Source organism: Musca autumnalis, unplaced genomic scaffold (assembly GCF_047663935.1).
Source record: "Musca autumnalis isolate F117 unplaced genomic scaffold, ASM4766393v1 scaffold_2, whole genome shotgun sequence".
NCBI classification, from domain to species: domain Eukaryota; kingdom Metazoa; phylum Arthropoda; class Insecta; order Diptera; family Muscidae; genus Musca; species Musca autumnalis.
Genome location: NW_027411755.1, coordinates 146,774,895 through 146,789,119, shown reverse-complemented (window position 1 = coordinate 146,789,119; position 14,225 = coordinate 146,774,895). Strand labels below are relative to the sequence as shown.

Genomic DNA, 14,225 nt, shown 5'->3' with positions numbered 1-14,225 from the left:
TTTCAGACCGATTAAGCTATAATTTGACATTTAGGGTTCCTAAGTGTCAATAAACTTATGTAACAAAACTTGTGGACATAAGTCCACGTTTTGGTATAGCCCCCATACAACGGTACCCCCGATTTACGGTATTTTGACGTTTTTACCTACAATTTCAGACCGATTTAGCTATAAATTGGCATTTAGGGTTCTTAAGTGTCAGTAAACTTATATAGCAAAACTAGTGGACATAGGTCCACGTTTTGGTATAGCCCCTATATAACGGTACCCCCCGATTTACGGTATTTTGACGTTTTTAGCTACATTTTCAGACCGATTAAGCTATAATTTGACATTTAGGGTTCCTAAGTGTCAATAAACTTATGTAACAAAACTTGTGGACATAAGTCCACGTTTTGGTATAGCCCCCATACAACGATTTACGGTATTTTAACGTTTTTAGCTACATTTTCAGACCGATTCAGCTATAATTTGACATTTAGGGTTCCTAAGTGTCAATAAACTTATATAACAAAACTTGTGGACATAGTTCCACGTTTTGGTATAGCCCCCATATAACGGTACCCCCGATTTACGGTATTTTGACGTTTTTAGCTACATTTTCAGACCGATTCAGCTATAATTTGACATTTAGGGTTCTTAAGTGTCAATAAACTTATATAACAAAACATGTGGACATAAGTCCACGTTTTGGTATAGCCCCCATATAACGGTACCCCCCGATTTACGGTATTTTGACGTTTTTAGCTACATTTTCAGACCGATTAAGCTATAATTTGACATTTAGGGTTCCTAAGTGTCAATAAACTTATGTAACAAAACTTGTGGACATAAGTCCACGTTTTGGTATAGCCCCCATACAACGGTACCCCCCGATTTACGGTATTTTGACGTTTTTACCTACAATTTCAGACCGATTTAGCTATAAATTGGCATTTAGGGTTCTTAAGTGTCAGTAAACTTATATAGCAAAACTAGTGGACATAGGTCCACGTTTTGGTATAGCCCCTATATAACGGTACCCCCCGATTTTAGGTATTTTGACGTTTTTAGCTACATTTTCAGACCGATTCAGCTATAATTTGACATTTAGGGTTCCTAAGTGTCAATAAACTTATATAACAAAACTTGTGGACATAGGTCCACGTTTTGGTATAGCCTCCATATAACGGTACGTTTTAAGTCACATTTGTAGACCGAATTAGCTATAATTTGATATTGAGAGTTCTTAGTGACCAATAAACTTATATTCGAAAAAATTATGAACATAGGTCCATGTTTTGGTATAGCCCCATATAACGGTACCACCCGATTTTCGGTATTTTGAGAATTTTACCTACAAGTTTTAACCGAATTAGCTGTAACTTTAACATTTGAACCTAGTGGTCACCACACCTCTCCACCAACAATTGTCATGAAAGGTCCATGTATGGATAAAGCCCCCATATAACGGTACCTCCCGATTTTCAGTAATTTGATGATTTTAACTACAATATTAAACCGAACTAGCAGTAATTTGACATTTGAAGTTCTTGGTGGTCAAAACACCTCTCCATCAAAAATTGTCAACATAGGTCCATGTTTGGATATAGTTCCCATATAACGGTACCTCCCAATTTTTAGTAATTTCGCAATTTTTGCTACAATTTTGAACCGAACTAACAACTGTAGCTTGACATTTGAAGGTTGTAGTGGTCACCACACATCTGCATCAACAATTTTCAACATAGCCCCAAGATAACTATACCTCCCGATTTTCGGCATTTTTTGGTTTTAGCTACATTTTTAAACCGAGCTAGCTGTAATTTGACAGTTAAGGGTCTTAGGGGTTAAAACACTACTCCACTAAAAACTGTCAAAATAGGTCCATGTTTGGGTATAGCCCCATATAACGGTACCACCAGATTTTCGATACTTAGAAGGTTTTAGCTACAATTTTTAACCGAACTATCTGTAATTTGACAGTTAAGGTTCTTAGGGGTCACAACACTACTCCACTAAAAACTGTCAACATAGGTCCGTGTTTATGTGTAGCCCCCATATAACGGTACCTCCCGATTTTCGGTATTTTGTTGGTTTTAGCTACATTTTTAAACCGAACTAGCAGTAATTTGACATTTGAAGTTCTTGGTGGTCAAAACACCTCTCCATCAAAAATTGTCAACATAGGTCCATGTTTGGATATAGTTCCCATATAACGGTCCCTCCCAATTTTCAGTAATTTCGCAATTTTTGCTACAAGTTTGAACCGAACTAACTGTAACTTGACATTTGAAGGTTGTAGTGGTCACCACACATCTGCATCAACAATTTTCAACATAGAACCAAGATAACGATACCTCCTTATTCTCGGTACTTTGAGGATTTTACTAAAAATGTTTAACAGAACGTAGGCCATTGTTTTGGTATAGCCCCAAAACAAACCTCCCGATTTTCCGTACCTCGGCTTTAGTTTTTGGACGAACTTTCTGTAATTTGAAATTTAAGAGCCAACAAGAATTCTGCAACAAAAATTGTTCATATAAGTTCATATTTTTGTATAGCTCACATATAGGGGTACTTCCGAACTAGCTGTTAATGACATGCTGTTAATGACCTATATAACGGTACCTCCCAATTTCTAGCCCACCAAAAATTGTCGACATATTTAGTTAGATATAGGCACCACAAAAAAGGGCATCCCGAATGAAGCTTTTAATGTACATTATCTGACATTTTAAGTTATTCAATTTTAGTTCAGAATATTTTATGGTGGAGGGTATGAAAAGTTCGGCCCGGCCGAACTTAACGCTTTTTACTTGTTTTTGTTTCTTTTTGAAATTTTAAACCAAACGGAACAAAAATTGCAGTTTACTTATTTAATGGTTTAATCCTATCCTCAATGCTTTAGAATCTAAAAAATGTGCAATTGTGAAATTTTCTTGGTCAAAAAAGTTAACATTTCGAGTTGTTTACATTGAAAAGGTGATTAAAAGTCAGAACTCCCTCTCTTTTGCTGAATAATTTTGTTATCGAACAGCATTCAGTAAAAATTTGTACGAATTTCGACAATTTTGTGGGTTATCGTGCAGACCTATTATGATCTTCATACGCCAAAAATTTATTTATTTTAAAACAAAAACTAAAAAACGAAATTATCTATGAGAAACTGTGAATATTTGTTATGTTATGTTAAACAATACATTTAATAATAATTTCGGAATGAAGTAGTGCTAAGAGAAAAAGAAAATTATTTATGTTTACAAAAACTTTCTGACATTGTTGTAATAGATTGCTAATACATCTACCTTAATAGTTCCCTCTCAAAATAAATGAGAGAGCATTTGGTGAGTTTTTGCTTAGCCTCTATGCGAGAATCTTTCCTTTGGTAAACAACGCCAAATGTATTCTATTAAAAAGGCTATTAATATTATTCGAATTTTTTCAAATTATTTTTAAAGACTACAAACAGTAAATTTTGAATGCATAAATTTGTATATTTATTTTAATTCTAATTTTATTACTATTTCTCAAACGAGTGCAAAAGACTTTTCCCATTTTTTCTTGTTATTTTGTGTAAAAAATGCTGAGATTTATTTACTAATAGAGACATTAAGGTTATCCGCCTAAAAATGTAGCCAGGAAAGAAAACTAATTATGTATTCCATTTTAGTTCAGAATAATATGGTGAAGGGTATAAAAATGGAGATAAAAAAGAGTCGGGTGGCACTCACTGATGTTGAAAAGTCTCTACATTAGTCTTCGGAGGCCCTATAGGAAACAAAAATATTAATGTCCTCATCTTTGCATTCGATCTAAGGATGATCAGAAATGAGATTGATACAAAAGAACTTTTTTTCTTTCAAGTGGAATCTATTCGGAAGTCCTCTTCCATTTGCAAAAAAAAACTTGATATCTTATAGCTTTCATAACAATGGTCCAGAAATTGTTTGTATACACAAACTTTATTGCCTGCAAATTATATATTTTTTCCAACTCGCCGGACTATAACCCACAATTTCAAAGATTGTAAATTTATATCCTTGAAAAAACCCGAAGAATTCGCTTTTCCCTGCCTGTCTGCTCACGTGTAATGTCATTTTTCTTCATTTGACTGTGACTTCCTTACCTTTGTTTGCCGTTATATGTCAATCTGGGAAAAAAGGATTTAAATTTCATTTTCATTTTAATGTTCATCGTTTCTGCTTTGTTTCCAGTTTATGTTTTCATTGGCGAGCACATAGCTATGGTGGATTTTGTGCGCTGTATGCAGAATCGCAAGCTTCTGGAGGATGGCGACTATATCATTATATCAGTTGACGATGAAATCTATGATTCGAAACGGCGTGTCAACATCATGGAAAGAAGTAAGTAACCAATGGTTTATTTATCTATGATTGTGTGTGTGTGTGTACAATCGAGAATTGATTGAATGATTGATGGTATTATTTGTTTGTGGGTGTGTGGGTCCTTCTTTGCTCAACTGGCATTGAAAGTAAACAAAATTTCCCTTTTCCGTTTCACTTCTTTTCTTTATTACAGACTATCTGGATCCTTACATCAAAAAAGAAAAAAGCAAATCATTGGACAAAAATTCATTTCGTTCGGTGATAAAAATTAGCATGTCATATCCACAGAATCCAGATATACGGTAAGTGTGCTTTTGACCAGAGATATTTTTTGTTTATACATAGAGTCAATGTACATGTAAACAGTATTTGTATATTATCTTGTTTAGAACTGAGAATGTCATCAAGATATACAAAACTAAAGTTAAATATGAGGTGAGTTTTGGTTATGGGGTTAATGACATATCCTTAAAAAACGTTATCACGAGAAATTGAATAACAAAACTTTTCAATGTTAACAACCACCGCTGCGGAGGAAGCATTGCTAAAAAAGAGTCAAAATTCCATTCCATTAATTAATACCGCAACTCCTACGTCTTCAACTCCAAAACAAAAGCCCAATAATGAAATAAGAACTACGTAGACTCCCACCCATTTTCTTTTATCTTTCAACATTATAAAAAATAGGATGAGTGGAATTTTTTTATATTGTGGTTCATGTATTTATAACAATGCTTATCTACAATGTGTTCTAGCACACTACACATGCAGGCATTTTGTGTATACGAATTATAGGAGAAACTTTTTTTCTAACGACACATATGACTGTACGGGTATTTTTCGAACTGGCAAAAGCATGTGTAAATGGGGGTTAGGCTAATGACGATGAAAATGTGCCTCATCGAAATAATGTTTTTCAGACAGGAGCGGACGATAACTCTCGAACGGATTGGTTCTCGTAATATTTGGCCAAACTTAGATCAAGTTCGAAGATGGGCCATAGCGGTCCACTCCTACGGCTACGTTCTTCGCAAAAGTTCAAAAATTTCCGATAAAATCGTGCACTTCAAAGCTCTCGAAAGTGGAACCCGACTTGGTGCAAACTTTGCAAATAGTAATAAGTCATATGGATCGGTCAGCACCTACGGATACCTGCCACACAAAATTTCAATTTTTTGGCACAAGTGTTGCTTGGGAACTCTTCTCGGATGGTCATGAATTTGTTTGCAGTGAGTTGTGCTCTCAGCCGCTTTTACGACGGTACAAATTTTTTCGGGGGCAAATCCATAGTTCCTGAGATAATGTCTCAAAAGTTCTAAATAACCCTGCCGGCACCAACTTAAATGACTGATGAACTCGAAAACTTACGAGTTGGGTATCCGATTTGGTCGAACCTTTGCACATCGTAAAGCGCCTGAGAGGCACGATAGATAATATTTCTTTCAAATATGGACTAAAGCGGTGCACTGCTTCGGATACATCCTACACAAAATTTTTGATATAGCTCCAATACGCATATTTGACCGATTTTGGGTATTTGGGCCTTTTAGCTACAATAATGAACTGGTAAAGTTTCTTCATCGATCGGACCATAATTGTGCCATGTATGTACTATGGAAACAAAGATCGCTAGGTTGGCACGGGTTAACGTTAACCAATCGAAATAAAATGTCATATATAAGGTTTTTGATCACATGAAAAAACTTAGGGGGTAGAAAATCCAAAAAAAAAAAAAAAATATTTTTTTGGGTCGCTCCACACGGTGTGCCTTAACAAATTTAAATGGAAGGTGCTTACACCTCGGAAGATTTTGCTGATTCTGAAACTACAATGCACAAAGATGAGAAATATCAAGAAACAAAAAAAATCGCCGGAGGGATTTTCAAATAAATCGCGATTTAAGTTCACATTTTTAGGGGTTCTTTAGGTTTTCACGATTTAGCTTGGAAATTGCGAGTTCTATGTAAATGGATCTAAAGAAAATGTTGTAGCAGAGAAAATTCTCCACAAGATTGGCCTTTGTGATATTTTCGTAGGTTTTACCGTTTTTGAGATATAGAATTTCAAATTGAGACAATGCACTGACTGTATCGCCTCCTTATAAAACAATGTCATTACTGCAATTTCCCAAATTAAACTTATATATCTTGGAAATGGTACAACTAGAAAAAAATAAATCATCCAATCTTGTAGAGAATTTTTACAGCTTCACTATTTTCTTTAGTCCCATTTTGATATGACTTGCGGTTTTCCAAGCAAAATTTTGAAGACTTAAGATAAAAACCTAAAAATTTGAACTGAACCTCTATATCTCAAAAATGGTAAAACCTACGAAAAAACCTAAAGGTCAGTCTTATAGAGAATTTTCACAGCTACAACATTTTCTTCAGACTCATTTCGATACGACTTGCGGTTTCCAAGCAAAATCGTGAAAACCTAAAAAATCCCTAAAATTGTGAATTTTGATCGCGATTTATTTAAAATCCCTCCGGCGATTTTTTCAATTTTTTTTATTTTTCTTATCTATGAACATTGCTGTTTCAGAACCCGCAAAAACATCCCATATGTAAGCGGTTTCCATTAAAAGTTAGTTAAGGGGTACTGTGCATAATATTGTTTTATAAGGGGACGATACAGTCAGTGCATTGTCACGAAAATATCATAAAGGCTAATCTTGTGGAGAATTTTCTCTGCTACAACATTTTCTCTCATTTTCTCTAGAACTCGCGGTTTCCAAGCTAAATCGTGAAAACCTAAAGAACCCCTAAAAATGTGAACTTTTATCGCGATTTATTTGAAAATCCCTCCGGCGATTTTTTTTGTTTCTTGATATTTCTCATCTTTGAGCATTGTAGTTTCAGAATCAGCAAAAACTTCCGAGGTGTAAGCACCATCCATTTAAATTTGTTAAGGCACACCGTGTCCAGTACACATATTAACTTTGTTTTTTCTATTTGAAAGACATTGAGACAATCATTTGCAACCCTATAAAGTATATCCATATATTCTTGATCAGGGTAAAATTCTAAGACCATCAATGCACGTCCGTCCGTCCTTCGGTTCCACAATCAGTCTGTGGTAATCACTCTAGCGTCTTTTGTTTGCAGGCAAATCAGGTTTGCAGATCGGCTATATGGATCCACGTTTTAATATAGCCCCCATTTCAGACCGAATCAGCTATAACTTGGCATTTTAGGTTCGAAGTGATCAAAAATGTATTGGTCACGACTAGGTCTGTGTTCTAGTATAGCCCTCATATTACGGAATCGCCCGATTTAGGTAGTTTTTAGGATATTTGTAAATTTTTTACGAAACCGCCGCTAAATTCACATTTGAAATTGTCGGCGGTCTCACAACTTCTCCTAAAAATGTGAACGTGGGTCCATGTTTTGGTATAGCCCCCATATAAAGATACCTCCGGATTTAAGGTATTTTGAGATTTTTTATCTACATTTTTGACTGAACAAGCGTTAATTTTTACATTAGATCCATCAAAAATTGTCGATTTTAAGGTTTTTCCATACATTTTGACATTCGAGGTTCCCAATGTTCAAAAAACTTTTCCACTAAAATTGTCAACTTAGGTTCATGTTTTTGTATAGCCCCTATATAACGGTACCTCTCGATTTTAGCTATTTTGATGGGTTTTGGCTATATTTTTGACTCAACTACGTACTCTGATGGTAGCCACCGTGGTACAATGGTATGCACACCCGCCTTGCACGCTGAAGGTCGTGGGTTCGATTCCCGGCCAGTCAACACCAAACACTTTTCAACTGTGGCAAAATAACCCTCAGTAATGTTGGCGACATTTTCTGAGTATTTCAGCCTTGTACAACTTCTCTACAAGTGGTGTCTTAGACACGCCGTTCGGACTCGGCGATAAACAGTAGGTCCCATATCATTGAGCTAATATGAATCGGGGTGCACTCATTGATATGAGAGAAGTCTCCCCTGTCCCGCCTGGGATGTTTGTGGAACAATTATATTTATATATTATTACGTACTCTGATATCTGATGTTCGCTACAGTCATGAAACTTCTCTACCGAAGTTTGTCAACAAGGGTAAATTTTCCGATTTTGATTATTTTGTTGGGTTTTGAGCTACATTTGTTGACCGAACTATTTGTAATTTGACGATTGAGGTTCGAAGTGCTCACAAAACTTCTCCACCAAAATAGAGAAATAGAACGGTACATTCCGATTTTCGGTATTTTGAAAATGTTTGTGACAATTTTTAATCGAAGTAGTTGTATTTGGGTATATAAGGTCCCCAGAAAACTACTTCACCAAAAATTGTAAACAAAGGTAAATGTTTTGGTATAACCCCCATATAATAGAACTTTTCAATTTTATGTGTTTTGAAAGTTTAGCTACAGTTGTTGATCGAACAGACATTTGACGTTCTCATGCCCGTAATCTAACAGTATTTAGTTGAACCAGTTGTTTTGTGGAATCGGCGTACAGAAATAAGGCCCCACGAAATAACATCCCAAACGGAAATGAAAATGGACCCCAATTTTTGCGGCATTTTTTCAATTTGAAAAGGCCCCTATACAAAAAGACCCCAAACTAGGAAATTTGGCCCGAGAAAAATATTATATTTATGCACCAAATTTCATTGGGGCCAAAATGCATTTTTGAAATTGGGGTGCATTTGGCAAATGCAATATCACCCCAAACAACGAAAATACAATTAGGCCCCAAACTATCAATTTATGCCGTAATATATTTATTAACTTAAATTTGAGGTGTATTTACAAAAAGGAGTTTTGAAAATATTCATACAACAGTTTGTAATAGGTAACTAATTGATGGCTATACTTTTGTATAATTTTAATATATTGAAACCACTTCTACTCTCCGTTTTTTTCTAATTATGTTTGAACTGATTTGGAGATTGGCAAAGGAAAAATGTATATTGAACATTTTAAGAAAATACAATGTTTTTGTAAAAATATGTAAATATTTTTGAAAACTAAAAAGCACCGCAGGCGAAAATATTTTTGAAAATTCGCGGGATTTTTTCCAAAAATATTTTCACAATTTTAGAAAACACAAAGTTTTTCTAAAAAATTGCAAATAATTGTATACAAGTGAAAAGCGCGCAGGCGAAAATATTTTTGAAAAAAATTTCGCGATTTTTTACAAGAATATTTTCGCCTATATTTTCGAAAATATTTTTGAAAGAAATCGCGCGTTTTTTTACAAAAATATTTTCACAGTTTTACTAAATACTACGTTTTTCTAAAAAATTGAAAAGCGCCGCAGTCGAAATGTACAATTTGGCTTATATTTTAAATTCTTCTCGAAAAGTAAAAACAAACTTTGAAATTAAGAAAAAAAAACAAGTAAAAAAGTATCAGTCGGCGTAGCCGACAGAGGTATACCCTCAGCCTCTTTGAATTGAAATACCTTTTTCCCCAAAAATAACGTATGTACTTAAGGGGGTTTTCAAAATGTTGGGCGTATGAACCGACAAAAATATGGATAGGATTAAAGCGCAAAAATTTGCGGGAATATCGACAGATAGGGCTTTTTTTACCATACTAGCCTATAACCAGGAAGGATCCTTGAACAGACCCTTAACCACACAAAAATGTTGAACATTTGTGTGGACAGATAGGACCCAAATTTGAATACAAACTTATTTTCGACTAAATCGAGTTTGGACTAAATCGATTGATACGTCTATGAGATATCGCGCGTACCATTTTAGCGAATATTTTCGAACTTTTGTGGGGGAGGTACCGGAAGGTGTGGACCTATAAGCACCACCTTCGAATTTCATTTAATATTCGAAGAAATATTACAACTTTCGGGAGGTACCCGAAGGAGGGGACAAATATAGTCCATATTCGAACCTGACCTATACCTGGTAGATATGTATATTAGGATGAGTAAAGTATGGACCAAATCGGTGTCTACCATCAAGAGTTATCGTGCGCAGAATTTTTCCGAACATTTTTGAACTTTTGTGGGGGAGGTACCTGAAGGAGTGGACCTATATGGCTTATCTTCGAACTTAAACTAAGGTTGCACAAAATATTACGAAGTCCACATTTTGGACCGAATTGGCAGATCCGACTCCAACCACTACACACGGTGTCATAGGGATTTTTTGCACCTTTCAGGCTATTTTCTCAGGAAGTATGGACTTGCCCCTGATGAAACATGTACCGTCGTATGGGGGCAGTGAATACAAGTTGCTACAACAAAAATCAAAGCGATTCGAGTGCAGGCCCTAAACTGAACTTTTCCGAAATTTTGTGTGGAAGGTACCCGAAGGAGTGGACCGATTGAGTCCATATTGAAACCTTATCTAAGTCTGATACACATTTCACGATGGGAAGGTATGGATCAAATCGGTTACTCCCTTCAAGAGTTATCGTGTGCACAAATTTTCCGAACATATTTTAACTTTTGTGGGGGAGGTACCGGAAGGAGTGGACCGATATAGCTCATCTTCGAACTTACACTTAGTTTGGACAAAATATTACGAAAGCCAAAATTTGAAGCGAATCGTTTCATCCGTTCGAGAGTTATCGTGCGCACCAGACCGACAGACAGACAGACGGACGGGCATTGCTAAATCGACTCCAAATTGTCTGAAACACATTTCGTCCAAACATACTTGGGGTCTAAAACCATTATTTCAAGATACCCTAAGCAGTGGTACGATGTACGTTCCATATTTGGAAGTAATCCAAGTATGTACGCGAGTGTTATGTTTAGTTAGTGCCGGCAAATTTTTTGGAGCTCCAGGGCCATTATCTCAAAAAGTATTATCTCAACATTACGATTTTTATCAAAAAATGTGTCGTTTATTGACCATTAATCGGTCAAAAAAATTTTAAGGAAAATTATCTTTTTTGAAGACAAAATTTTGATGTATTCAATAAACTCACAAAAATATATGAAGACTGAACACCAAATTTCTGTAATTTTGGGTGGATAATGTGGCTAAAACCTTAAAAACTCGAAAATTGGGCGGTACCGTTCCACGGGGGTTATAGCAAAATGTGAACCAATACCAACAATTCTCTGTAAAAATATTTCGCAAGACCTGGTGAAGACTAAATACCAAATATCTGCTACATTTGTTGTTTAATGTGGCTAAAACCTTGAGAATACCGAAAATCGGGCGATACCGTTCTATTGGAGCTATATCAAAACGTGGTAAGTGGAAAAGTCTTTTGGTCCATTGGGAACCCTCAATGCAAAATTTCGGCGTATTTGTGCGTGACACACATGTAAAATCTTCAAAATTCCGAAAATCGGGAGGTACCGTTATATGAGGTCTATATCAAAACGTGGACCTATGTCCATAATTTTTATCGGAAAAGTTTTTTGTAAAGTGAAAACCCCGCATCTCAAAATTCAACCAATTTGGTTGATAAGTTTAGCTAAAATATTCAAAATACCGAAACATTAAGAAGTACCGCTGCATGGGGACTATCCCAAAACGTGGACCGGCCTTCCCAATTTTTTGCTATCGGCATTGTCAGTGAACTATAAGTATTTATACCAAAATTCATCTGCCAACGCCAACTCCTTTTATATTTTGCCACCGTTTATTTGAACTCGCGACATAGTGCAGCGTTTTTTTTTTTTGAGGTTAAGCGCCATTAACCCCCAGTTTTTGTAACTTATTTTTGTTCGTTCGTCTATATTCGTAATAATTTAGGCATTCATAGCTCAGCCCCCAGATGACATACACATCTAATTTTTCGTATACCCGTTCCATATATCATTAAGGATTCCTCATTTAAAAATCAGCGCTCTACATTTGCGCTAAAGCGAGTAAATCGATCTACAAAATTTGACAATTCGTGTGAGAAGAATAAAAATTTTTACAAGAACTGGGGGTAACTCTGGAACTATGGACATGCCCTCGAAAAAAATTACAATGACCTAACGGGGGCCGCACGAAGATCCAGCTACAAAAACTTTCATAACGATTGGTGAGGTGTCGCTAAACTGCACTTATTTCAAATTTTGTGTGGGAGGTAACTGAAGGAGTGGACCGATATAATCCATATTCGAACCTGATGTATGCCTAGAGGTACCATATGCAAAGTTTGGCTCAATTCGGTTACTCCCTTCGAGAGTTATCGTGCGCAGAAATTTTGCGACAATTTTTGAACATTTGTAGGGGAGGTACCTGAAGGAGTGGACCTATATGGCCCATCTTCGAACTTAAATCAAATCTGGACAAAATATTTGGATATCCAAAATTTGAACCGAATCGATTGATCCGTTCGAGAGTTATCGTGCGCCCGTGCGTCTGAAACCATTATTTCGATGAGGCACATGTTGGTATTATCAAACGGTATATACCCTCTTTAGCCTAAAGGCTGAGGGTATAATCATTGGGAGCTATGGCCGCGTTTTGTTTGTTTTGTAATTATGTCCGCTTTGGGAGTTATGTTCGGGCACAGTTTTTCATGTTGTGAAGACAAATTGGCCTCAACAGCTGAATGAAAAAAGGTCCCAAAAAGAAGAAAAAAGGCCCCAAAAGTTTTGTTGTTGTTTTCCATATATCTGTTTGTGGCCTTTTTCAATTTGGGGTATTATTTCATGGAGCCATATTTCTGTAAGCCTGGAAAAGCAACTTCTTATACGGCTCAGTGTATTTCTAATTATGCCATAGAAAGCAATTTTTGCTGTAAAATGCAAATTTTGCAAATCAAGCGCATTCGATAGATCGTAAAATATTCCTGGCACAGCTCCATATCCAGTCCTCAATACAATATTTACTGCATTTATAACGACTTCTTGTGTTCCGCAACCTTCTTGCAAATCCAAACTGACTGTTGAGTGACAAATCGTTCGTTTCCAAAACACCATTGCCCTGGTGCGTAATTTTTTTAAAGATTCTATCCATAATTGGTAGTTTGTGTTTGGTTTCCATGAGTTATGTTTACCCAGGGACTAATATATTTCTTTATACGAATACACGTGTTCCTAATGAACGTGATCCTGTTCAGCCAATCAAACAATTTAATTATAATAAGCATAACATAATACATATTAGCCTATTATACAAAAAAAAAAAAAAACAATAAACAATGTTTCTTTTCAATTAATTTTTTATTACAGTGAAAAATGTACGAAAATCAAAGAATATTCCCGTAAACATCCATTTTTAGTGCCATATCACGAACGTGTTTTTGACAATATTTCGGTAAGTTCAAAAAGTAGAAGATAAAAAAATAAAGCAGAAAAAAAGAAGAATGCCTCCCAAATATCCCTAACATTGCTTTTTCCAACTGCATCATGCACAACCAACACCACTCACATATCCAAACTTACATCAAAACACCTATTCAACTCATGCACAACCAAATCCATCCACCACCTACCACCGTTCGATCAACCATCTCTACAAACACCCACAACAGGTACCCATTTATGCTCTGCATTTATACGATAGTGTGCAGATTTATGCCAGAGCTTTAACGGAAATCCTTCAGGTGGGTGGCGATATTTACGATGGACGCCTGGTTATGAGCCGCATCTTTAATCGTTCCTATCATTCGATACAAGGATTCGATGTAAGTTAAAATTTGTTTTTGTTGTATTGTATTCCTCTTGAATAAATAAATGTAATTCTTATTGCAACATTCATATTTATGTAAATGCAAATGTTTACAACACGGGGGCAGTGTAGTGAAAATGTGCAAAATATGATGAAATAATTCGAGCCAGTAAAAACACACTTGGAATATACGTACATATGTATAAAAGAAAGGCAAAAAATGAATGGAATAACTAGCCTTCAACGATTTGGTATTTACATAAAATTGAGAAAAAAATACTTCAGAATTGGTACTTTTCCCAACAAACAGTTCCGATACAAATAAGGTAAAGAGTTTTCCAATGAAATGTGTAAT

At 35.7% G+C, this 14,225-nt stretch overlaps 1 protein-coding gene across 1 annotated transcript in view; it reads left to right on the top strand.

Moving 5' to 3' along the window:
* The window catches only part of Gyc32E (Guanylyl cyclase at 32E), a 309,145-nt gene that overhangs the window by 200,168 nt on the left and 94,752 nt on the right, over positions 1-14,225 (top strand). The window contains exons 7-10 of the mRNA XM_073966075.1: positions 4,197-4,346; positions 4,522-4,630; positions 13,432-13,516; positions 13,734-13,886. Of these exons, the coding sequence (XP_073822176.1) occupies positions 4,197-4,346; positions 4,522-4,630; positions 13,432-13,516; positions 13,734-13,886 (497 nt within the window). The remainder of the gene's footprint in view (positions 1-4,196; positions 4,347-4,521; positions 4,631-13,431; positions 13,517-13,733; positions 13,887-14,225) is intronic.